At 39.2% G+C, this 26562-nt stretch overlaps 1 protein-coding gene and 1 long non-coding RNA gene across 6 annotated transcripts; one reads left to right on the top strand and one right to left on the bottom strand.

The window, feature by feature from the left end:
• Positions 1-25277, top strand: LOC117415354 (putative interleukin-17 receptor E-like). 5 transcript variants are annotated; one of them, XM_059027168.1, is made up of 18 exons: positions 1-80; positions 6290-6317; positions 9656-9790; positions 9972-10081; positions 10869-10977; positions 11514-11558; positions 11942-12081; positions 12161-12232; positions 12546-12600; positions 12871-13034; positions 13713-13757; positions 14209-14266; positions 14943-15091; positions 15529-15594; positions 15688-15745; positions 17697-17813; positions 17906-17963; positions 24317-25275. In XM_059027168.1, the coding sequence occupies exons 3-18, from the start codon at positions 9724-9726 to the stop codon at positions 24360-24362; spliced, it is 1359 nt and encodes a 452-aa protein (XP_058883151.1). In that variant the 5' UTR covers positions 1-80; positions 6290-6317; positions 9656-9723; the 3' UTR covers positions 24363-25275. The 5 variants fall into 5 exon arrangements, with proteins under 5 accessions (XP_058883151.1, XP_058883150.1, XP_033881481.3 ...); XM_059027167.1 differs by lacking the exon at positions 1-80 and adding an exon at positions 2100-2265 and having other exon boundaries at positions 12871-12956; positions 24317-25277; XM_034025590.3 differs by lacking the exon at positions 1-80 and adding an exon at positions 2100-2265 and having other exon boundaries at positions 24317-25276.
• On the bottom strand, positions 18168-22369 carry LOC131737528 (uncharacterized). The gene is made up of 2 exons (XR_009329172.1): positions 22259-22369; positions 18168-18430 (listed from the first exon to the last, which is right to left on the bottom strand). It is a non-coding gene; the product is annotated as an uncharacterized LOC131737528 (long non-coding RNA).
• Positions 25278-26562: the final 1285 nt, after the last annotated feature.

Consider the following 26562-nt stretch of genomic DNA (forward strand, 5'->3'; position numbering starts at 1 on the left):
TTACCAAAGAGAAATGTTTGTTCAAGGCACTCTCCAGTCTGTGAGAAGGGAGCGGCTGACCTGTGTGGTTAAGTAGTAGTGTGAGAAACCTTTTTGTTTGTGTGTTTAGAAGTGTTTTTGTTTAAATCAGTAAATGGCTTAGCCGTCCGATGTTAGGTAGTGCTGTGGAAAAAGTTGAGTTAGCACTCCAAAGTTAGTTGAGTTAGGTGTTTGTTTTGGTTTTGATCTACATTCTTTTTATTTCTGTACATAGTAAATACTGCACGAAAGTGTTTCAAAACTTCATTTCTTGTATCTGGGTCTGCTTTTAAGGGGCTAGAACCTGAGTGAAATCTTTCACACACCATAGTACAATGTTTATTTGACTCTCATGGCTTACACAAAAGTTAGGATAGGCTGGTCCAGGACAGGTTTTAACAAGTCTGTTTTTTGTACAAAGCTTTTCATAAAGCTTTGTTTAATCCCACAGCAATAAAAACTTAAGATTATGTTTCCTGAGGGTAATTTTTAAAATTTATTTATACTGTACAGTACAGTTTTTTTTTTGTTTGTTTGTTTGTAAGTGCTCATTTACATCCAGACCTCTAGACTTCCCAAGGTCCCTCAAGTATGAACTGCAGTCTCTATTGAACCCTGAACCATAAGACTGTAGTGGTCATCTCACTGGGTAGTGACCATCCGTCTTTTCTGCAAAGTCTGATAAGAACAGATGGCCTGGAACTACAAATATAAGGAATGTTTGAACATAATATGTATTTAATAGCAACAACAAACATGTAATTATTTAATTCGATAATCATAATACTAGGCTGCAGTTGCTATTCCAATTATTGCTCACTTGGAAAAATATAAAAACTCTTTTATATCTCTTGATGCGAAAAAAGAAAATACATTTTTTACATGTCTTATCCTTACTTTTTTATATTACTGAGATTGTTGTTTTTGTGATACTGCCATAATGTTACAAGAGATTAGTGGTAAATGATGTTTACAACAAAGTCAACAGTGTAAGAAAGAGAATTTAGGGAGGTGAAGATGAAGAGGACGGTTGTTCTGGCCAAACTACATTTTATTATCCTGTTATCAACATGATAGGTCATTCCAATACAACAAGACAACCTGCTAAGGGGTCAGACCTGGAAGAGGTCATTCTGAATCATCAGTGTGAGTCAGTACCTCTGGCAAGACACATTTACCAGTATTGAAATACCGATCTTAAGCAATTGTATGTTATTGTTGGAAGTTACCTTTTGTTAATACTATACCCAGTGGTTTCAAGGAATTAAATCCCAACCCCACAAAAAATCTGCATTTGGTGTATCTGTGTGGTCATCCTTTGGGTATCACTAGCACTTTAAATAACACTTATATTTAGCATGCTAATCCCAGATTGGCACAGGAGTAGATATTTTACTATATATATATATATATATATATATATATATATATATATATATATATATATATATATATATATTGTGCTTGGGAGACTTATTACATTCATTTGATTAATTTATAAGTAATTACTGAGTGGCAACATGATTATTATACAGAGGAATTCTACATAATAATTAAATGGTCTTACAGGAAATTAAGGAACTACAAGGTACTATTTTCATGAATTATTTTTGTAGTGCCCCCCCCATACAGGAGATAATTATCATGTATCATTTATAAATGATAATGTATTTTTTTCTCTACTTGGCTTCTCTTAAACCATAAGACTACCTCTAGCAAGAATAATCAAAATATAAATAAATACTAAATCTTATAAATAAGACCCCTAGTTATGTAAAACTGGACATTTGTAAAGTAATGCATTGGTGTATACACTATTAGTGATAATAGCTATGATACTCAAAGTTATATTTTTTAAGATATATGGCTGCTTTTACACACCCCATTTAGCCAAGCTAGGCCAATATTACTGCTAATCAGGGTCGGTATACCCAATATCACAAGTAAAGTCACCTTTTAAGAAAGATCTTACAAAGAGTTAACAGGGCTGCACCCAAACAGCACAGAATAGGCGGACCTATACCAACACCTCAATTTAAACCCAAGCTAAACAACCAGAGACAGCACACCTGTGATACAGCTGATACCTGCTGGTGGCTGACTATAATAAGCATGGCTGTATTTCTAAGTATTCAAAGAAAGCTGGTCTTAGAGATCCTAGCTGTTGTTGCTATTTGTATGATGAGTCCTGTGTGGGGCTGGGAAAGAATTGATAGAATTAAAGAATGTGGACATCAGTGTTCTCCGGTAAGTTGACTATTTTAAACTACTTTATTTATTTATTTGGAGAATACCAATGTAATATATTGCAGATATCACATTTTCACTTACAGTATTTTAATGTAGAGTTTGAATATGTTTAGAGCAAATGTCTGATAGCTTGCCAAGGTTCACTACAATTAATTTATGAATGTTGTCAGGAAGCCAATAAATAGATAGTATACATCTTTAAACAATGCTGCATTATTGTACTTGTAGCAATAGATTTTAGAAGATATAGAAAGTACTTGTACCCTTGAAACCTGTCTGCTCAAGAGCAAGGAACAGTTTGCAACCATGTCAGATTCTTTGCCTATACCTACACCTGAGTGCCCCAAGTGGAAACACATCTTTATTCTCTTATCTAGACCAGCGGTGGCCAATACGTGGATCTCGGGAGATTTCTGGGCGATCTTGGGGCAAATCTGAAGAAGCATCAACACATAAGCATAGCATAGTTTTAACACAGTTGATTGCGTATTTAAAATATATATATATGTAATTCCTGACAATGAATACATACAAACAAAATTACATTAATTCCAAACAGTAGACGGTGCTAATAACTGTACTCTGGCTTCCTCAACACATTGGTTCTTAGTGAACAGTTGCCAGTTTGTATTTGGTGGTTTCAATGGATCCCTTTGTGGTGCGAGTTACAAAAAATGGGGGAGAAACTTCTATGTCTTCCAGTAGTACTGATTTAGATGAATATATCCAAGTTTCAACACAAAGTATACTGGAAACTACAATAGTAGTAGGCCTACAGTATTTCATGTTAGATTTTGAAATGTCACATTTTTCAATTTCTGGAAAACTGAAAAGTGATATGTAATTTCAATATGTCAACGTAACATTATTAATTCTATTGGGATTGATGCAAAACTCCCCCCCCATATAATCTACTAAATTAAAACACTGGTTTGTTTTTCTGTCATATAAAGAAGCATACAATACATTGCTGACATCAAGTAGCCTACTACTAAAGTGTTAGAAAATATATCCTTTTACATCCAGTTATTTAGCAAATATAGAAGTGAACTACAGAAATAATAAAGGCAGGAAGGATGCTTATCAGGGGTGACCTGCCTGTCCTTGTATGAAATATGGGAGGGATCAAACACTTCAGGGTGCTTGGACACCTCCGTAGACAACAGTTTCAATCATAATTTTTCCTGGCAAACACGTGTTGTCAGCACTTGGCTGTGATTGGTTAATTCACCTACAGAACTGCGCAGCAGCCAGAAAAAAATCGCTTTGGATTCGATTTGAGCAGCACCGCTCAGCGTCACCGTGGGCCTAGTGGTATTGTCCTGCTCTGATCCGTCCAACACCATATGAAAGAAATTGCAGCGATACAGGTGGCAAAATGCCTTGCATGCTGCGCTGTCTGTCCCGGGCTTTACCAGTATTTTAGCACAGAAAGAAAAAAAAGTATATCCTACTACTGATTTAGTGTGACTAGAAAAAATTCTGACCTTTAAATTTTTTTTTTATATATCAGGGAAATAGGATTACCTGATTGGAAATATGCATATGATGATTTATTTGCCTCTGCTTCCTACTTCCTTTTTAGTATTACCATGCAATGACCTTTCAGCTGAATGTGTATATTGAACTCTTATTCATTTGTATTAAGTCAATATGTATTAATTACAAACACAATTTCCCATTCACCATGAACAGGCACTTTTTAAAGTTGGAGTGGGACCTTAAATAGTTATTTAGCCAGCTAGAGAAACGTGATGTGTGTTATTATTGCGTTCACCTTTGCAACCAGTGCTTCAATTTGTTTCCTTCTAGGGGTGTGACATATTTATTTTGATCATTTGTTGAAAGTATTTTTTCAGGGAAGGATGTCTTCCCATTGTTTCTGGGGAAACCCCTTGTTTCTACAAAAATGGGAAGGTAATCAAATAAACTAAAAAATATTTCCTCTAGATATTTTAGCCAAGTTATTAGATGAGTCATTCCCAGATCAACAGCTGGTAGTTGGTAAGTTGTAGAGATAACATAGAACAAATAAATGTCAACTGTAAAATGAGGAAATTCTGTTTGTTAAAAATACATTAAAAAAAAAGAAAAATGTGGCCTATTGGCTCTCTGACAGCATTCATGACCACTGCTTATGACAGAAAAGTTTGGATGGGAAATAATATGTTTGTAGCTTCTTTACCTTCCAGTGCTTTTTGGTGAATGCTCATGTTGTTAATAAAGGGATTTATATCAGTGAGATTTCCCGCCTACAAAATGTGAAATTATAGTTTTAGAGGCCATCTGTGTTCAACTGACTCAGCTGATAACATGTTCAAATGCTGTTTATTACTGTTAGTATAGATCAGTGTTTTTCAACTTTTTTTTTATTTTTAACTATCACTTCTGTCTGAAGGTTTCAGCTCAAGTACCCCTTTACAATTTTCACTCTACTGAATGGTACCACAGTTGCAATAAAAGGCTAAACAACCTGATTAACATATTTTTCCCCCCCTTTATTTAATATATACTTTGTGTCACAACGATTTGGGACTGACAAACTGATGGTTTAGGACAGAATACCAACCAGTAATTCTAAAACGTGTACTTGCAAGACTTTGGGTGCACAGAATAAAAAATATTTGGGAATCTCTTCGGAAACACACATATTCTCTTTCTAAGTTATTATAAATAATCCAAAATAGTCTGCACTGTAAGTGTTTATCACGACATACAGGATAATCTGGGTGTACTCTATCAAACACCAAAAACAAATTTAACTGCCTCTATTACTGTTACTAAAATGCAGCCGCACCAATTAATTAAACACAAACTGTCAAAACCTGAGTATTGTGATTATTATTTATGTCTTCCGTAGCATTTATATTTAAAAACAAAACAAAAAAAAACAGAAAGATTGTGTTTCCCTGATTAGTATTCAATTATACGACGAGTTGAAAACTGCAAAGCTCATGAGCAGCAACAAAGAGCGCTCTGAGACTAACTCTCCACAGGCAGAATCACCAGATGCCCGCTTTATTGTACATAATTATACCAAACTAACATTCAATAGTGTCTGATTACAACATCGTACAGTACATAAATACTAGCATTCAATTGTGTTCAAGGATTACGGATAATACTGCATATATTTGCCTTTTAATGCAGTGTTTTACCAGTTATTGTCAATAGTGTGCAATTCCTGCAATATAGTAATAATAAAACATAGCTAATCTGCTTACAAATCCTTGACTGATTTCATCGCTCCAGATATCAATGTGCCTTTATTTCAGCATACGTCACTCCATGATCCACCATTTTACAACAAGCCTCAGAAATGGTATACGGTACAGCAGTATTGATAGTTATTCTCAACTCCTTCAGGTGCCTGTTCTAAGTACTGTATTTGTAATGTCCACATGCGCAAAATATATCAGAAAGCATTTTGGGATATTGGAGGATACACAAAAAATGTAGTTCGGTATTACAGTGTCCACACATCTGACAAACCACACTACCTGATGCGATCTAATTTAGAACTGGACTGAAGACTACCCCCTGAGGTGGTCTCGAGTCCGGTATTAAATGCTGCGTAGCGTAGACGCTAACCATACTTTTAAGCCTGTTTAAAGGCAACTAATATGGTTTAAAGGCATAGTGTGGACAGGGCCTAAGAGCTTAAGTGCAGTGGGTATAAAGCAGTTTTCTACTTTTCTATTGAGGCAAACAATAAAAAATCTTAATGGATTCCCACCTGTCTTTCCTAATTTGAAGGGCTTTTCCAGGGAACTGAAGTTGAATATCAAGTTTCATTTTAAATGAGGAAAAGGCACTGTTCACAACACCCACAGTCACGTCCTTTATTCAAATAAATATACAAAAAATATATAACATTCTGTTACCTATGGTGAACCTGTTAAGTTTATAATTTGTGATATTTTGATTATTTCCTCTCAAGCATGGCACATTCAGTTAGGAATTACAACTTTTTAAGGAATATTATCAACAGTATTAACCATGTGTGTCTTTCTTGTTACAGGGACTGTACTGCAAAAGTAAAGCATCACGTGAGTATATTTAAATATCAATTCATACCCTTGCAGGTTGTAAGAAATATATTACCGAACAACTGCAACAGTGTCTTGCCCTTTCCAGTCTGTACAGAATCTGTAGGGCTAATTTGAGACACTTCTAGACAATGCAAGAGAGCCTGGCTTTCTGCATTTGTGGTTATAGAGCTTTTAACCTCATCTCACAGACGAGTCAGAATCCGTAACAGTGAATCACACAACACTGTTACACTACCTCCCCCCCACCTCCCCCTCCCCCTCCCCCTCCCCCTCCCATTAACCTTGGAGATCAGGTGCAGCCCATGTATGACATCTGGGTCACGGAACCAATGTAAATTGGAGACTGGGTGAGAACCAACAACACTGCACTCACAATCTAGCACCTTAACCACTACACAAAAGAGCTAGTCTCTTTTGCATTTGTAGTTACAGAGTTTTTAACCTTATCTTACGACACAACACTTGAATATGATGTAAGTAAAGTGTAGGCCGCATTTTACACATTTTAGATTCTCCTAACATTCATAATTTCAATGGTGCTTAATTACATGGCATTTTATTGTTAACCTAGGGCCTATATTAAGAGTTTGTAAGAGGTGGCTTATGACAAGACGAGACACTGAAACATTTAGGTTGCTGTTGTATTATACAGTTTAAACAATTGCTTTATACAATAAACATTTACTTAACTGTAATTTAGAAAAGCAGCTTAACGTGTAACCGATTAACTAAAGTAAAATGAACTGAAAAATGTCTTGAACTGATAAAAAGGCACAGTGGGGAAGTGCGGAACAATGGGACCTTGTTTTCTGTTTAATAAAACAGAGCAGAGTCTGCCAACAGACCACCTTAACTAGGTTAACATAAAAAAAGAACCATATTAAATTACTGCACATAACAACATGTTGTGACAGAGTGAAAACAAAAGAGAAACACACTCCATCACTACGATCGTGCATCATTGTATAACAGAAAGACATTATCCTAAAGACTTTTTAATACTGGTTGTTTGTGATTAATGTAAAACAATAACACATTGCTGTGAAAAGATACAGTAATAGTTAGTTCTGAGGCCACCACTGTAACTATTTTTGTGTTTGGTAATGAATAGGCGCATATATGATTTACAAGGATGCAATGAGTTACTAGCGAGTTGCCTGAGTTTATTTTAAAGCTCAGACTTCCTTTGAGTTAAAGAAGTGAAAACGCTTGTTAATATTTTTAAAATGCATTTCATGTTTTGAATAAATGCAAACATACCGGCAAGCTGGTGTAGCTCTGGGTGCAGCCATCTTGGTGGGCGCACGTGTTGACGTCAGGCTTTATTATTAGCCGTGAGTGCGCTTAATAATAGTTAACATGGGGGAAATATATCCTTTAGCTGGGTTTTAACTATAGTATGCTGAACTGGCAAGAGTGGGTATATAATGTTTAAACAAAGGGAAATTACCCTAATATTTTAATAAGTGTGAAGCAATTAAGGCAGATACTGTAACATGTTGTAGAGATCTTGGTTAATGCAAGCAGGCGCATCACACAGGGCGAGGCAATCCACACACAGGCGGAGGGCAGGCATGAACCTGAGACCTCTCACACTAAAGCATAGTGCTGATACTGCTGTACAAAAGAGCTGGCTCCTTTGCAAGGAGCGTATATTGGGCTTATGTCTTCGTGCAAGAGGTCCCGGGTTCGCGCCCACCATCCGTCTGCATGTGGATTGCCTCGCCCTGTGTGATGCGCCTGCCTGTAAGAAGTGGACGCAGGTACCCGGCACGCACTTGTAGGACTGTATCCTTGTGATCAAGTCCGGGGCGGACTTGAGGCTGGCAGGGGGGAGTGTAGCGTGCGCGGTGGAAGGCAGCAGCAGGGCTATTTTGTACAGCGGTATCTGCGCTATGCTTTAGTGCGAGAGGTCCCGGGTTCATGCCCGCCCTCCGCCTGTGTGTGGGTTACCTCGTCCTGTGTGATGCGCCTGCCTGAGTTAACCGAGATCGCTACAATACTTATAAGACTATACTTTAATGAAGGTGTAGTGGATTAGTCCTGGGGAGGGGCTAGTCATGAGGGAGGGTATAAGTACCGGTGTAGAGCTCATTTTAGGGACAAGATTTGAGATTCCAGTGAGGCTGGAGTGACTGATTGAGAAATATATGTGTTAAATACAGTCTTTTAGATTTGTTTTTGTTAATAATTAGTGTTTTGTTCTGCCTATTTTCACCTGAGACTTAAATAAAAGTTTACTTTTGGCATTTTAATCTCCACTTCAGACTGTTTCTTGCCACCTGCACTAGCCACTTGACCACGATACTTTACAGTTGTGAAAGAGCTCTTGAGAAAAAGGAAAAACATGTAAATTACATCCAAGAGAGCCATCATTATTGTGGGCGTTCTGCACAATCATGCGCATAAATAGCTTCTTTCTTTAGAGAACAGAAATCTCGGCAACTGCCTCAATGACAAGACTTGAAGAAGAAAAACTGTCAATAGATTTCACAACTGTTTACTCATTATGTTTTAAAATAGAACTATAGTTCACGTGGTGTATATTTAAATGCTGAAGCTTTTTTTTTTATACTCACTAAATAAATTGAAATGTCACTGATAAGATACCGTAGTGTTCTATATTGAGACATGGTTATTACTCCTGCTAAATAAGAAGAATTAATGTAATAATTATGTAACTAAAATTAAAATAGCCTTGCTAAAAATAAAAAAGTGATATCTGATTAAACACATTTTACACAATGTACAATAAAAGCCATGTGAATATGTATGCTATTTTAATCTGTAATCTTAATCTTGGCACTGCCAGTGAGCAGTACACAGCAGATTATCCCATATGGCCCGGTGAATAAGAAGTAAGAAGTGCCAAGACTTCCATTGCTCTTAAACAAATGCAGTTTTTTGCTGTTAACTGATTTAAAAGCAATGTGATTGGATGATTATCAACTGCAGACTGTTTTCTAAGGTGCTTCTGGTAGACCAGATAACAGAGCATGAGTCAACCCTGAATTAACATCTGAATTTTGCTCAAGTGCACAAGCTTTCATGTGCCACAAGACATGCCAGGAAATGCCTGGTGAATGCTTACAAAGCACTCAAGCAACCACATGCTGTCTTATTGTATATTTTGTATAAGCAAAGACCAAAACAGCCTATTTCTCTTTTGATCTAGTCTCTGAGTCAATAACAGTTAAATAAGGGGTGGTGATGGTAAAGCCAGTGATTTTGTTTTGGTTTCATAAAACAATTGTGGAGTTCACGCTACAGAGCCTGGCACTGTATGTTGTACTCTGGACAATATTCATAAACAAATGTCTTTTTTTTTTTTTCAGTTGATGTATTTCAAAGACCCCAATCATTTGAATCTCAGCCCTTTCAAAGTGTGAACATCTCTACAGTAATGAAGTGTAAAAAAGAAAGAGATTGCTTGCTATATCTAAATGTTAATGGAACTTTACAGCTTGATGGTATGTAATAGCTTTTTGTTGTTGTCTTTATATTTCACTGTAAGCAACAGCAATTTCAAAATGAGAATTCCAAATCGTTTGGAATTGGGTTTAGGAGTGAAATTCTTTGTTAGAGATTACATGGTGACAGGGTGGTTGTCCTCTGCAGTTATCATGATCATTTTTTTTTTATGTTTCCTAGAGAATATTCGGGCGGTGGAAATATGTTCCCTTACACTTTCTACCCTCAGGCGTCAGTGCAGAACGGTCAGATTCAAGAAAACTGAAAGTATGAAGCTTCATGGGCAGCAGGTGAGGAAACTATTACAGTATGTGAACAAGGAAGAAGTGAAACTGCTAGGTATCTACTGCAGCAAGAATCCATGCTTTCAGTTCAATGCAGACGTTAATGTTGTTTTTGTGTTCTATTTATTTCTTAATAAATACAATAAGTACATTACATATCGTAAAAGTAAATGCATTTGCATACAATCTACGGTGGTTTATACCAACATTTTTGGACATTATTTCATATATTTGATGTATTTTTACCAAAAAAATATATTAGTGAAATTTATTTTATTTTTTAAAATTGTTTTTGCAACATTTTATACATGTCAGTAACATACATGCCTGCCACAGCTGTAGATTATTTGACTAATATCTCCAGAACCTGATACTCTCAATAACTTATGCCAAAAAATATTAATACCCATTGTCATTACAATTGGGTAAGTGGTTCTCCAGACATATGCAAAAATGTTAGTGTGACACACAGATGGACTGATGTACACACAGACAGTCACCCCGTATACAGTATCTCCAAAATCTGAAATCCTTAATATCTTATACTAAATAATGTTAATTCCAAGTTTGATGACAATTGGACAACTAGGCCTACATTTTGCTTTTTTTTAGAAACAACATGCATTTACCAATTTTATTTACATTTCAAATGCATACAGACCAATGCACATGTGAAACTGAGAAAAGTCCTTATCAATGTTTCCTGTTCTATAGAATGCACGCATACTCCTGTTTACATAAAGGAATTGTATTTCGACAAGTAAAAGCTTGCATTCCCTTTTCATGTTCCTAGGTGCATGTGCAGTACAACTGTTTTGAAGTTGGGATTGCCCAACAGATTCTTGTAATGCTAAAAACAATCCCGAATGGAAACAGGCAAACTATGGAGTACCATGTTCAGGGTATGGATTTATTTTGAGTAAAAAAAAAAAAAAATTAATGTTCGGTCTGTTGATTGATGATAAAAGAAAATATGCTTATAAAACTGGATCAAGTCTCTTTCATTTCTGGAAACCCATACAGTACTTGTTGTCAATCATACATTTGCTACTGTAATGTATGAGTTCAAAGGAAAAAAGTAACTGCAATCAAAACTGAGGCGCTCTTTAAGGAATGTGTTTTGTGATGCTAACACAGAACAGGTTTGAGGGAACAGGGCTTCAAAATAGGGAACATCACAGTCATAATCATTCAGTACAATACTAATGGGAAAAAAGTGGATTGAGACATGTTACCCACAAGGGATTTATCAGTTTATAAGATGCCATTCAAAGCTTGTACTTCTAATTAAAACTACACATTACAAGACAGGTATTATAAAGCAGGATATGTCAATTGAGCTGATCAAATATTATGGTTTGTTCATTTGCCAAAGTGTAGTTTCATGAAGTGTTGAAACATTGATGTGAATCTATCTCAGTGTTTTTGTTGATTTTAGACTGCAATAATGGAGATATAAGACAGAACATTCCAATATGCATAGGTAAGACAAACACCTGTAGAAACTAAAAAGAAAAACCCTAAATAATGATTATAATGAAATGCTAATGGTGCAAAAAGTGTTTTCAAATTGGTTTATTTACTCCTTGTTAAGTGTTCTCTACTGGCATTGAAATTATTTCTCAGGAATATGAGTCAAATAGACTCTCCCTCCTTTACAAAGATCTAGAATTAAAATAACTGGATCTGTTTACTTGTAATTATCTATAAATATCCTTTAATTACAAAAAAATGTGGGAAAGAAAAAATGTAACACAATCTTTGACATACAGTACGTTGTGACACATAAATCTTGTAATTATATACTTATTTTGTTGTCCTTTTCCAAACAGTTTAAAATGTTTTTTTTGTGTGTGTTTTAAACAGCTGGAAAACTAGATTACTCAGTTGATCAAAAAGAGAAGCTGGTTTCTGTACACGTCTCAGAGTTTCTTGATGACAATGACTACCATTTGAGGTTATGTCATAAATGGCATTCCTGTGAAAGTACTGGAGCTTATGTACTGGTATGTAATAACATATATTTACAATTGCAATGTATTTTGCTAGTCCTTTCTTTGTTTATTTTCTGTATGTTTTTCACAGATAAAAAAGGAAGACCCTGTGAAAAAAGTGACCTTGCCATATTCCAAGTTGGTGCCCTGTCTTTGCATTGAGGTAATGACTTTAAATGTGTCCTGGCTTGGAACATTTTGGCATACAAACTCAGTTGGAATAAAATATATAGAATGTTTTGCCAATCTACTGCTCTTTTGTGATGCGTTTCCTAAGGTATCCTTTTTCCTCCTTAGCTGTGCATTGTACTTGTGTACTACATATGCATAACATGACATCATACCTCAGCATCAGTACTATAGTAGCTTTAAAACAACTACTCTGAGATGCAGTGAAATGTAGCAGATGTTTTTAGATAATGAACTTTAGAAGGTGTCATATATTTTATTAATGACCAAATATTCATTTTTTTTAGGGATGGTCTTCAATTCCAGATTCAAGTAGAATACAACTGTGTCCATTTAAAAAAAGTGAGTTTATAGATTAAAATGATTTCCATTTTTGAAACATGAGTCAAATCATGCCAGTGATCCAATCTTGGAAGTGTAATTTCAAAGTGATATTTTATGCCTGCTATTCTTATTTACGTTTTGTGTGCATTTGAGGTTTTAGAAGTCACATTTTCCCTCATCTGTATAAACCATGTTTTGCTTCAGTGTCTACTTACCCTTCTTTGTGCATATTTAAATGAAAACTTGTACTGTACATTTAAATGTTTTCTTTTCCTCCACTTTCTTCAGACACTGAAGAACTCTGGAGTGGAATCACCTACAACCCAGTATCACAGGAGCTAGTTTGGGAGTTGGCCTGTCCCATTGAAGTTAGGGTGAGCCTTTGTTGGACAACAGAACACATTAATTCCTGCACTGACCTTCCAAACTCTTCACAAATAGTGCAGAACAAAGTAAGAATGACACTTTGTTGAATCTTGTAAATATAAGAAAACCCAAGCAATGATGACAAAGTCTTAGTCGGCAAACCACATAATTTCCATAGTACCACAAGTCTGATAATAAAACTGAATTTTTTAAGAGCATTAAAATGCAAATTACATTATTGTAATTTCTGTCAGATAATCAACTTATTATGGAATTATATGGAAATATAATGGGTTACACAAATATCATATTACTCTTGCTGCAAATGATCAGTTACTAGCAGGGTGGTTGCCAACATGGCAAATTACACACATGTGATAATGCTCATATTAATATTTTAACATGTCTTTTTTTCCAGATTTAACTTAAATCTTGTAGATTTTCCCCAGATTTATAAATGTTGTGAAAATAAATAAATATTTTTTTAACTGTGTACATTCAGATATAATTTATAATTTACACATGGCACCCCGTACATATAGTGGTTGTTTTTTTTTTTTTTAGGGGAATGATTTGTTTAGAAAATCTTTAACTGTGCCTATTTTGTTACACATTGAAAAACATCTACAAAGCCTTAGCTACATAATATTACATTGTGGGACCTCAGTGCAAATTAGATTTAATAATAATAATAATAATAATAATAATAATAATAATAATAATAATAATAATAATAATCTCTTATGTATTTGATCTGTTTCCAGATTAAATATGTTGGCATTGACTCGCATCCAAGACTGTGCGTAAAGGTAAATGCATTATTCTTATAATATTTGTCAAATTACTGATTCCTGTTGGTACTGTTGGATATTTTGTAGTTTTCAACCATTTGCTTACAACTTACTTCAATAATTGCATGCCTGTAAAGCTCCTGGAAATTGATAGTTGTCATACTGACTTTCATAGAAAATAATGATTTATATTTATTTTAACTTGTTGAAATTACTGTTGTGAGACACATTTGGCCTCCCTGTACAGGATATGCCAGATTTGTCAGGCATAATTGGTACTTAAACAATGTACTGGAAAACATACAGTTAATGAATATGAAACATGAAATGTAACAATAAAGTTTCCTTTCAAGAAAAAAGGCTTCTTGTGTAGACTGTATAAACTATTTAGATATGTTGGGGGAAGTTATGGTTTCATACATAATTTACATTTAGATTTGTTTTGCTTTTTTTATTTATTATTTTAAAGTTTACAACCAAGAGTGGTTCATGGATAAGATGTCCTTTTGCAAATGGATATTTTCCAGGTAATTTACTTAACATACGTCTTTAACTAATTATATCATGCACTGTGCATAAAAAAGGTTACACTTCAAAAATGATGGCCGCAAATGGATATGAATTTTGAATGCATTAGCTACTATACCTGTGGTGCTCAACTGAAATTCATTATGAATTTGTGTCCATGTAAAAAAAATTACCTTTAGGACTAGAAACATTTATACAAAATAACAACACAAATGTGTTATTCCGATGTAACGCCAATGCCATCCTATGATATCTTATGAAACTGCTGACATTATTTATAAGTGTTACCAAACTATGGATTAAAAAACGTCCCTTTCAGTACCTTCTTCCTTTTATCAACTAAGCAACTGACATGCTTTGCAGGCAGTACAGATGCTTCACCCCAAAGAAAGTAAAATGACCTTTATCAAACAGTGTAACATACTGTTTTTCCTGGCAGACAAAGCAAGCAAACAGAAAAATTTTTTTTGACCTAGTCTAGTATTTGAAGTATTGTTTTCTAATGTTTGCAATGTCATTTTCTTTTGAAACTGCCCATTTAAGACCTATAGTGAAAGCAAGTGGACGGCAGGTTCAATCAATGAAAGCATTTTGTTAGCTACAACCACATTAATGCAGGCATATTTGTTTTAATTTTTTTAATATTTATTATTTAATATTCTCTGTCACTTGCAGTTTGGAACATGAAGGTGGTTTTAACACCAGACCACTACCAAGTAATCATCACATCAATGATGGATGTAGTGGTTTCTTTAACTCTGTGCAACAGGACTGCACATTCGATCTGCCATCCTTTAGGAAAGAATCGAGTTTTAATCCATGTAGTAAGTATAGATCTAGACCTTCAGATTTTTATCTTGAAGGAACTATTCAATGTACTCGTCAGGACATTCAACAAATATATATATATATATATATATATATATATATATATATATTCTGAATTATTTGGCTGTCACAATCTAGACCATTCCCTTTTTTACCGAGGTGTGATAAAAAGCTTGTACAAAAGTGTTAGTTGTACTACATCAATGCATGTCTTAGTGTAAGTCATGAGCTACATAGATAAGAGGTTCAATCGAACATCTGCTCACACCCTGTGCTTTGGAATTTGAGAACACAGTCCAGCTGTGTATGACTCATGAGAAAAACTCCAGACTACCCAGTGCATTTTTACTGTAAACACAACTGGCGCATACCCACTTGGCAATTATATCATAATAAAAAAAAAAGAAAACTGTTCTTTCTTTGTGTTCATCAGGACAAGTCCAATCCAGTAACAGCTAACCTAACCAGAGGAATGTGCCAGTCAAATATTTGTATCCAGGTAAGAAGTTTATTTTTTGAAATGCCACTTTTTAACAATCATACCTTTGTAACTTTAATGAGTTCACTGACATATTTATATTGGTGTTTATAGGGAAGGAGGGTAGATGTCAAGTATGCCATACCAGTTCAAACATGTGAATTACAATGCTGTGAGTAAATGCCTGATTTTATTTTTTATTAAACAGAAAATATATATATTCAGGACCATTGGGGCATATTGACATAATCAAATTGTATGCTTCTGTGAAATTAAACTTTTCTGACACCTTGCTTCATTGTTATTGGGTGTGTTGTGAAGCTACTCAGCCATTGCCCAATCCAAAGTTAACCTGTGCTCCAAAAATGTTTGAAAATAGTGGCGTGGTCACCACTATACCTCAACTTCAACCTATCTCCTGTAACCAGGGGTACTATGAACGGTTACTGATTTCAAGTGCTAGCGGTTTTCTATACTGTTTACACTTGTTTGGTCTACACAGTTTTGTTTAGAGATACATTATTCCAGTTTATTAGAAAGCCGACTGTGTTGCTGTTCCTTTTGCACATTCACTGAAGGTTGAGCTGTATGTAAGACCTACTCATCAGCTCTAATATTCATGGTTTGTAAAAATGCATTAAATACTAACGTGTAGGTTACAATCAAACTTTTTGCTGCTTTATTTCAGACAGGATTAGCCTTCATGTAACTTTTGTATTACTTTACCACAATCTCTTCTTAGGGATCAAGTCATTTTTCTTTATTAATTGTAAAATCCTCCCTGCGTAGGACATGTGCGCAGGCACATTTTTGTTAGTTTCTTTTATTTGATTGTTTTGCTTTATTGTTTAATTTTGATTTGTTAATTGTTTTATTATTAATTAGAGCCAGGTGCAGGGTATAAAAGGGGAGAAGTTAGTTTGCTCGGGGCTGCTGAGGAGAAGGAGGCAGAAGGGGTGCTCTGCTTCCAAGCAGTTGGTAAAGCGTAAGTGCACAGAAGAGTGCATTTTGTTGTTGGGCAGGTGTCCTGCGGATCAGTTTAGGTTCCTGTTTGTATAGTTAGTGCTCACGGAGGAGCTAGGTGTTCATTTTGTGTTTTTGTTTGTATTATTAAAAGTGCTCGTAAGCGCTGAACCTCCAATTTCTGTGTCTGGGTCAATTTTTAAAGGGGCAAGAACCGTGAGTGGTGCCGGCCGATTTACATAATGCAAACAAATAAATAAGCAAGACCGTTCTCCCTTAGATTTCCACACATATTTTCACAGCATTGAATATTGATATCACAGTATGTGTAAGCCTAGATCGACACGTTAATTATGTGAAATATGAACCTTTAAAAAAAATAGTAATACTTTTTTAGTGATTCATTACAATTTGTACATTGCCCCTTGTTGAAATTACGGTGCAATGATACAGTTGCTAGCACTGATTACAATAAAAGTATCAGTAGTAGGCCTACCCTTAGAGTAGTTAAATTGACAATGTCGGTCTGTTTTGGTTCATTCTATTTTGATACTAACTATTGGCATGAAAACATACGAAAATGTAACCTCTGTGGAACATTATGAGGCTACCATTGGGTAACTACATTTTTCCACCATTCTCACAGTACATAACCATTACATTATTATTATGTGTTTATGTAGCAGACGCCTTTATCCAAGGCGACTTACAGAGACTAGGGTGTGTGAACTTTGCATCAGCTACAGAGTCACTTACACAGCATCTCATCCAAAAGACGGAGCACAAGGAGGTTAAGTGACTTGCTCAGGGTCACACAGTAAGTCATTGAGTGAGCCGGGATTTGAACCGGGGACCTCCTGGTTACAAGCCCTTTTTTTAACCACTGGACCCAGGACCACTATATTCTCATCAAATATTAATTATATAAGGCACAGCATAATAACTTTTATATGATAAATGTTATGTAAAACTAAGTTAAGTAGACAAATATTAATCAGTATTATCCTTACCCTGAAAGAACAAGCTGAAATGTTTGTCTACTCCACCATGCATTCCTCAAGCAACCTTTTTAAACGTCTAGATACAGTTCATCACGGTTATTATAAATTTGACAGATTTCAATAGGTTTGATTGATTTTTTTTTTTTAATTTTGTTACAGCACTCATAGTTTCTCATTCAAATGATGGCGGAACATTTGTCTGGATGGTGACACTGTCATTTGCAATACTGATTGTTGTGGTTGTGGCAGCTCTTGTTGGTCATGTAACATTAACAGGTATGTCAGCTTATAACTAATATAAATATGACAAAAAATGTCTATAGTTTTTATATTGAATTTAATTCTACTGATATTTTTAAATTTTTCAGAGAAAAAATATGGATTTAAAAGGCAGTCGGAAAGTTCAACCTTTAAAACAAAATGCAGGTGAGATTTTTTTACTTCTTGTGTAAGCTCTTGTCAAGGATTATCCAGATTTGAACAGATACAGCATTGAGTCTTAATATGTAAATAACATTTTTATTTGTAATATAATTTGTAATTGTGCCAATATCCCTGTGGCAAAGTGGGTGGTAGGGGGAACAGGTGTAGCAGTGATGCGGTGCAGGAATGATGGGCAGACAACTGTAATCCAGAAAATAAGCTTTTATTTTCCCTCCTGGTCTAGTGACCACAAATAATAAGCCCCGGCAATACACAACGATGTGTAAAGCTCGGGGCTGAAGAACACAGGTTGCAGTCCTGATAAAGGAAACAAAAACACGGTCACCCGTCTCGGGTGCGTGCAGTCGTGATGGTGGTGCGTGAATATACTTTATTCCGTGACAGTTCGTGAAGTGGTGATCCGGCTTGTGCTGGCCCAAGGCGACAGCTCCGGATGTGTGTTTAGCTGTCTAGTGATTTCAAAAGACACAGACAGTTAGTTTACAGAGACGAACAAACACAAACCCACACACACACAACTCTTTGCAGAGTAATACAGGGATTACGTCCTTCTCGGTCCTTGGCTTAACCCAAACGAAGGAAAAGAACAGCGTTACCCTGGCCCCTATATGTAATCCCGCATGATATCTAGGTAAACGGTTGCAGCTGCCTTATTACTTGCAGCTGCCCCTTGTTTACCTGTCAAATCAATACGGTCTTACAACAGAGTCTCGCTTCCTTCCAGGCTGACCCACTTTCCGGTCCCGGAAACGAACTGTCAGGCCAGCCCTTCCAGATACTTCTCCTCCCGTTCTTTAGCGCCCTCACAGGTCGGGAGGAAGATTTATCACCAGAACTCATTGTATTTCTGTCACATATCCCACCGCTCAGAGTGGAGCCGAAGGAACACTCGGCTAAATCTACCTTTCCCATTGCTCCCCCCTCCCGGGAAAAATAATCCGCATTTTGGTGGTCTTTCCCCGCACGGTGTATCATATGGTACATGAAGGGCTGCAATGCCAGATACCACCGAGTTATCCGGGCATTGCTGTCCTTCATGGTGCTTAACCACTGGAGTGGGGCGTGGTCTGTGACAAGATCAAATGAGTGTCCCAGCAGGTAGTATCGTAAAGAGTGAGTAGCCCATTTAATGGCCAAACACTCTTTTTCGACTACGGAGTAGTTACGCTCCCGAGGTAACATTTTTTTGCTCAGGTACAATATCGGGTGTTCTACTCCAGCTACTTTTTGGGACAAGACTGCACCCAAACCTACATCCGAGGCGTCGGTGTGGAGGATGAATCTCTTGGTGAAATCTGGGGTAATAAGAGTGGGGGCCTGGCAAAGTTTACGCTTAATCGTATCAAACGCCCCCTGACACTCAGCTGACCATTTAATTAAATTTGGAGCACTCTTTTTGGTGAGGTCGACTAACGGGTTAACCACTGTGGCGTACTCGGGGATGAAGCGGCGGTAATAACCGGCTAAGCCCAGTAGTGACCTCACCTGAGTCTTGGTTTTGGGGATCGCTGCATCAACCAAAGCCTGGATTTTGGTGACCACAGGTTTCACCCTTCCATTTCCCATTACAAATCCCAAATATTGAGTCTCTGTTTTGGCAAACGCACATTTTCTCAAGTTAGCTGTCAGCCGGGCTGCCCTTAGAGACTGAAGAACGGCTGCAACCCTAGCCAAATGCTCTCGCCAGGTGGAGCTGTAAATCACCACGTCATCAATATACGCTGCTGCATATTCATGATGTGGGCGTAAAACCTGGTCCATCAGTCTCTGAAAGGCAGCGGGCGCACCATGTAGCCCAAACGGCATGGTTTTAAAGTGGAACAGCCCCTCTGGTGTTGAAAATGCGGTTTTCTCTCTGGAGCTGCGGGTTAGAGGGATTTGCCAGTATCCCTTCGTCAGGTCCAGAGTGGAAATAAACCTCGCTTTTCCCAGTCTGTCTAAAAGTTCGTCGACCCGAGGCATGGGATACGCATCGAACTTGGCAATAGCATTCACCTTTCTGAAATCTACGCAGAAGCGGTTGGTGCCGTCCTTCTTAGCCACTATTACAATAGGACTGCACCACTCGCTCCTGGAAGGTTCAATCACTCCAAGCTCGAGCATATCCCGTACCTCTTTGCGAACGCCACTTCGTCGACTTTCCGGGATCCGGTACGGTCTCTCTCGCACTGTGACACCTGGGGGAGAGATAATGTCATATTCAACTAAGTTCGTCCTGCCGGGCACATCAGAAAAAACATCGCTGAACTCCTCAATAAGCTTACGCAGCTCTCTTTGCTGATCCGGAACTAATTGTTCCCCGATTGAAATCGCTCTTGTGCTCGGGGTCTCTGGACAGGGACCTAAATCATCCTCCATATTGCCTGGGGCTATAAATAAGACCTCTCTTGCCTGCCAGGGCTTCAACAAATTAATGTGGTAGATTTCACGTTCATTCCGGCGATCGGGCTGTCTAATTTCATAATTTACTTTCCCTATAGCCCGAATCACCTCATACGGCCCCTGCCATTTAGCACACAGTTTTGACTCTGATGAGGGAAGTAGCAGCATTACCTTGTCCCCTGGTCGAAAGGTTCGAATCCGTGCATTTTTGTTATAATGCTGCTCTTGTCGGTGCTGAGCCGATCTGAGGTTGTCTTGGGCCAAACGACCGACCAAATCCAGGCGATCTCTGAGTAGGAGCACATACTTCACTACATTTTTAGACGAGCCTTTGTGCTCCTCCCACCCCTCTCTCAGCAGGTCGAGAATGCCGCGAGGCTGCCGGCCGTACAGGAGCTCAAAGGGGGAGAACCCAGTTGAACTCTGCGGCACTTCTCTCACTGCAAAAAGGAGGTAGGGGAGAAGTGATGCCCAATGTTTCTGCTCTTGTGTCACAAATCGCCTCAGCATCGACTTTAAGGTCTGATTAAAACGTTCCACCAGACCGTCCGATTGTGGATGATAAACGGACGTCCTGATGGGACGTATTTTTAATATTTTGTACACCTGCTGTAACGTATTGGACAAAAAATTAGTTCCGTGATCGGTCAAAATCTCCTTGGGGATCCCTACTCTGGCCATAATCTGGGCTAACTCGGTGGCTATTGCAGCGGCACTAGTGGACCTCAATGGAACTGCCTCCGGGTATCGCGTTGCATAATCCACCACTACTAAAATGTGCGTATACCCGGAGTCAGAAGGTAGCAAAGGGCCGACTATGTCCATTGCAATGCGCTCGAAAGGAGTGGAAATAATCGGCAGTGGGACCAAAGGGGCGGGGCGCACTCGACCCGGCGCTACTCGCTGGCAGTCTGGGCAGGTGGCTACATATTTCGACACATCAGTATGAAGACCTACCCAATAGAATCGAGCCAATATTCGCTCCCTCGTCTTCTCGGCTCCGAGGTGCCCCGCAAAAGGGATATCATGCGCCAGCCTCATGACCTCCAGCCGACAAGACGGGGGAACCAATAATTGTGTTACAGGCTGTCCTGTGCCCGCGGCTAGGTTTACCCTATACAGTAATTGCCCCTTGATACTGAAATGTGGATATACTAGCGCCCCAGCGCCGTCAACATCCTTACCTTCAATGGACCGGACCTGTCCCCAAGCGTGCACCAGTGACGGGTCGTTTTGTTGGCCCCACACTAGGTCCGCGCTTGAGTACCACGGGTCCGGTACATTGAGAGGGGCTGGAATAACATCTGCTCTAGTCGGTCCAGTAACCTCGCTCTCTCGGTCACACTGCGTTCCCACTCCCTTCGACTGGCGTTTGTTACCATTGCAGCACTCTCCCACCAGACCCCAGCCTTGTCTCAACAACGCTCCCTCCCATTTTGCGGTCCGTCTCTCCTTATTCGTTTTTCTAGGACGGAAAAGAGGGGAAAACATTTCAGTGTGAAAAGGAAACACATCACCAATTCGTTCCTTTTTTTTTTTTTCTGCCACGTTTACGTGTGTGGCTGAGACTGCCATTTCTTTCATCAATTCTTTGAATTTTGGCCAGTCTCGGCCCAGAATAACTGGGTGTGGCAACCTTTCCGCCACCCCGACTACAAGGTGACGTTTTATCGGTCCTACCGATAAATATACTTTTAATGTGGGGTATGCCGCCGTGTCTCCATGGATACAGGAGATGGCCACCTGACCTCGTGGCCGCCACGACACACCGCCCAGGAGAGCTGTCCTAATCAAGGTTTGCTCACACCCTGTGTCCACTAACGCGTGGGTTTTCACATTCCCTAACACCACATTAATCAGACAAGGCCCCTCCAGATCATTTTCCCCCCGCTTACCAGTCTCAGGTGCCCAATTGCACGCGGCCACGTCACACTCCATGGCAGCGGGGCATGACCTGGCCAGATGTCCCGGCTGGTGGCACCTAAAACAGATAGGAGGGACAGAGGGGGCATGGGTTAGAAATCTGGCCCGCTGCTGGTATGGCAACGGGGCAGGGGCAGCACCTCTACCCCAGCTGGGGGCCAACCTTGGTCTCCATGGGGGGGAGGCAAGGGGGCCCAATGGGGTCGGTGCTCTGGGAGGTCTGGGTCCCTGGAACGAGGGAGGTGGTGGTGATGATGTTGGAGGAGAGGGAGAGAGAGCGCGGCTGCTTCGAAGGGCAGGGGCGGACAGGATCCCAATCCGGGCAGAGGTCAGGGAATCCTCAAAATCTTCGGCCAATTTGACCGCCTCCTCCAGGGTGTCGGGGTTGTGGCGCCGTATCCACGCCTGGGTTTCGGCGCCGACCACATGGCAGAACTGTTCTACCACAATGGCTTCCCCCATCTGCTGGGCGGTCTTCTTCCCGGGGGTCAGCCAATGCACCATGTGGTCGCACAACCTCTCCGCAACCACCCTGGGGCGTGTCTCCGGGGCTCTCCGGTATTCCCGAAACCGCGCCCGGTGGGTCTCGGTAGTAATATTGAGCCGGCGGAGGATAGCCTGCTTGACTAGGTCATACTCGGTGGCGTGCTGGTCGCTCATAGCCTGGTAAGCTGCCTGAGCCTCCCCAATCAGGCAGGGTCCCAGCTGGCTGGCCCAGAACTCCCGCGGCCAAGCCGCCGCGGTAGCCAGCCGCTCGAATGCCACCAAGTACGCCTCCGGGTCATCCTCCGCCGACATCTTCATCGCCCGTGCCTTCGGGGGCGACATCACCGGTATTGTCGTCGGGGTCGCTACTGCAGCCACGGCCAGTCCTACCCGTTCAATGAGCGCTGTATAGCGCTCCTCCCTCCTTCTCTCCTCTGCGTCCCGTCTGCTCTCCAGTGCCTGCAGCAGCTCCGCCAGCGCGTTGCGGTCCATGATCCCACTTCTGACACCACGTGTGGCAAAGTGGGTGGTAGGGGGAACAGGTGTAGCAGTGATGCGGTGCAGGAATGATGGGCAGACAACTGTAATCCAGAAAATAAGCTTTTATTTTCCCTCCTGGTCTAGTGACCACAAATAATAAGCCCCGGCAATACACAACGATGTGTAAAGCTCGGGGCTGAAGAACACAGGTTGCAGTCCTGATAAAGGAAACAAAAACACGGTCACCCGTCTCGGGTGCGTGCAGTCGTGATGGTGGTGCGTGAATATACTTTATTCCGTGACAGTTCGTGAAGTGGTGATCCGGCTTGTGCTGGCCCAAGGCGACAGCTCCGGATGTGTGTTTAGCTGTCTAGTGATTTCAAAAGACACAGACAGTTAGTTTACAGAGACGAACAAACACAAACCCACACACACACAACTCTTTGCAGAGTAATACAGGGATTACGTCCTTCTCGGTCCTTGGCTTAACCCAAACGAAGGAAAAGAACAGCGTTACCCTGGCCCCTATATGTAATCCCGCATGATATCTAGGTAAACGGTTGCAGCTGCCTTATTACTTGCAGCTGCCCCTTGTTTACCTGTCAAATCAATACGGTCTTACAACAGAGTCTCGCTTCCTTCCAGGCTGACCCACTTTCCGGTCCCGGAAACGAACTGTCAGGCCAGCCCTTCCAGATACTTCTCCTCCCGTTCTTTAGCGCCCTCACAGGTCGGGAGGAAGATTTATCACCAGAACTCATTGTATTTCTGTCACAATCCCCCACCCCCCCAATATTATAATATTGGTTAATAACGTTACTAGCTGATGGATCAGTTTAGAAAATAACCATGAAAATCAGGAAATGTGTACCAGCAGATGGGTCAATTTATAAAATGGTCAAAGCAATATTGGTTAATTTTATACTTAGAACAGCTGTTTAATTTTTAAAAACTACTGGTAAATGTAGAAAGAACATACACAAATCAGATACGTTATGAATGTGTAAAAATCGTTTTCTGCTCATATTAAAAATGACGATATGATTCTGTGTTGTTGTTTTCAGGCTACCCACATCAGCCAAGAGTGTCCCTTCTCTACTCTGCAGATGACAATAGGCATGTTAGATTGATTACAGCATTTGCAACATTTCTCACTGATCTTTAGTATTGTATTACCCTTACTCATTTAAAATATACATTTATAACACAGGAATTCCTAGGGGATCCTGATGGTGTTTGGTCCAAGGGGTGTAATAAGCCTGTTATTAAGAATACATGTGATCCTGTTCTGCCAAATGCGATGAACTCTGTGCCATTATAATGTGTTAGGGTTGATATTGCCACCTACTTCAGGGATACTGTGAAGGTATCTGACATTCCTAGCATGTTCGATGCTATACCTTTACGTTTCACAGCATTAATGAAACAGTCCTGGATCGATCCTCAAAATGCAATGGTGCATCATGATCTTGTGCTCTCTTTGAAGGGATATAGAAGCAGACATTCACCCAAACAATTAGCGATAGAGATTCGGGACGATAGTGAATTTGAAGACAGTGTTACAGAGTGCCCAGATGATGAAGAAACTTTACTGAGATAGAAAGGTTGTTAAGCCTGTTCCTTGGAAGAAAAGTGCAAATGCAAACATTGCAGAAAGGGACCAGGGTGTTCTATCATTTCACCAGTTCCTTTCAAAATATTTTACTCAAATGTATTTTACTAGTGTTGCATGTCCCATATATTTTTGTGCATGTGTTTAATAAAAAAAAAAAAAAAAAAAAAACACTAGAATGTATTATATTAAAGAAGTCTGCCTATAGTAGTGCTGTAAAGGATTGCTTTATAAAAAAAAAAAAAAAATGATGAATGGTGTCTGTGTCAGTGAAACATTTATTTTTCAAATGGTTAAGCTAAGTCTGTCACAAGGATGTGGAAGCATAAACACATACTGTGGAGGAACTAGTGTAAATTAAGGAAACACATTTGGTCCTTTGAATTTCTGGTAAAATTAAAATAAAGGGCCCAGTGACACGACTGTTATGTTCTTTTTTTTTTCTTTTTACTGCTATAATAAGCTTCTGTGTCTACACACAGGGGAATTCTTTGTTTGAGATTTCAAGTTAGCTTTAAGCCCTTAACTGTGGGTGTCATGTACTGTATATGTATCACGCCAGCTTCTTGAAAATGACAGTTCTATTCTGTTTTGGTCACTTCTCTGTGACCCGGTGTCTCAGTAATGGGTTTTTAATGCACATGTGTTTTGACCTTCTTCAAAAGTTTTTCACGAATGGAATATGGGCACATCCCTAAGAAAATCCAGGGTGTTAGAAGTAGAGGGCTTAATGGGTACTTACAGTGTAGAGTTTCACTTTGTTTTTCTTCCCTTTGAAAAGCAAGTCAGGTTAGTTTTTCCGATAAGCCACAATGCAGAAACAACCTGTGAATGTCTTCCCTTCTCGTGTACCCTGTGCAAGGATACGCCATGGTAAAGGGCATCCCTGTCTCTCGGGTTTCCATAATAGGATGGTTTTATGATGTGCACTCTCTCTTCCTCTTTTCATAAACCACACACGTCAAACATTATTATTATTATTATTTATTTCTTAGCCGACGCCCTTATCCAGGGCGACTTACAATTGTTACAAGATATCACATTATTTTTTTTTTTTTTTACATACAATTACCCATTTATACAATTGGGTTTTTACTAGAGCAATCTAGGTAAAGTACCTTGCTCAAGGGTACAGCAGCAGTGTCCCCACTGGGGATTGAACCCACGACCCTCCGGTCAAGAGTCCAGAGCCCTAACCACTACTCCACACTGCTGCCCATTATGAACATTATGTAATATTGGCTGCCAATATGTTATAATTCTTGGGTTCAAAGGAATGAGGTCATTTTATGAAATCAGACTGGATTTATATACACACCAAATTGGCCACATAAAGAATAATTGAGGTGACAGTACTGTATTACCCTTACTCATTTAAAATATACATTTATAACACAGGAATTCCTAGGGGATCCTGATGGTGTTTGGTCCAAGGGGTGTAATAAGCCTGTTATTAAGAATACATGTGATCCTGTTCTGCCAAATGCGATGAGCTCTGTGCCATTAAAATGTGTTAGGGCTGATATTGCCACCTACTTCAGGGATACTGTGAAGGTATCTGACATTCCTAGCATGTTCGATGCTATACCTATATGTAAACTGAAGGAACATTTCACAGCATTAATGAAACAGTCCTGGATCGATCCTCAAAATGCAATGGTGCATCATGATCTTGTGCTCTCTTTGAAGGGATATAGA

The sequence above is a fragment of the Acipenser ruthenus genome, chromosome 7, assembly GCF_902713425.1.
Source record: "Acipenser ruthenus chromosome 7, fAciRut3.2 maternal haplotype, whole genome shotgun sequence".
NCBI classification, from domain to species: domain Eukaryota; kingdom Metazoa; phylum Chordata; class Actinopteri; order Acipenseriformes; family Acipenseridae; genus Acipenser; species Acipenser ruthenus.

Excerpts from the sequence above, each read along its gene's own strand:
- LOC117415354 (XM_034025590.3), top strand. The coding sequence starts at position 2,131 with ATGGCTGTATTTCTAAGTATTCAAAGAAAGCTGGTCTTAGAGATCCTA. Across the intron at positions 12,601-12,870 it reads ACTGTGTCCATTTAAAAAAA|ACACTGAAGAACTCTGGAGT; the intron begins GTGAGTTTATAG and ends CACTTTCTTCAG. Across the intron at positions 13,758-14,208 it reads ATCCAAGACTGTGCGTAAAG|TTTACAACCAAGAGTGGTTC; the intron begins GTAAATGCATTA and ends ATTATTTTAAAG.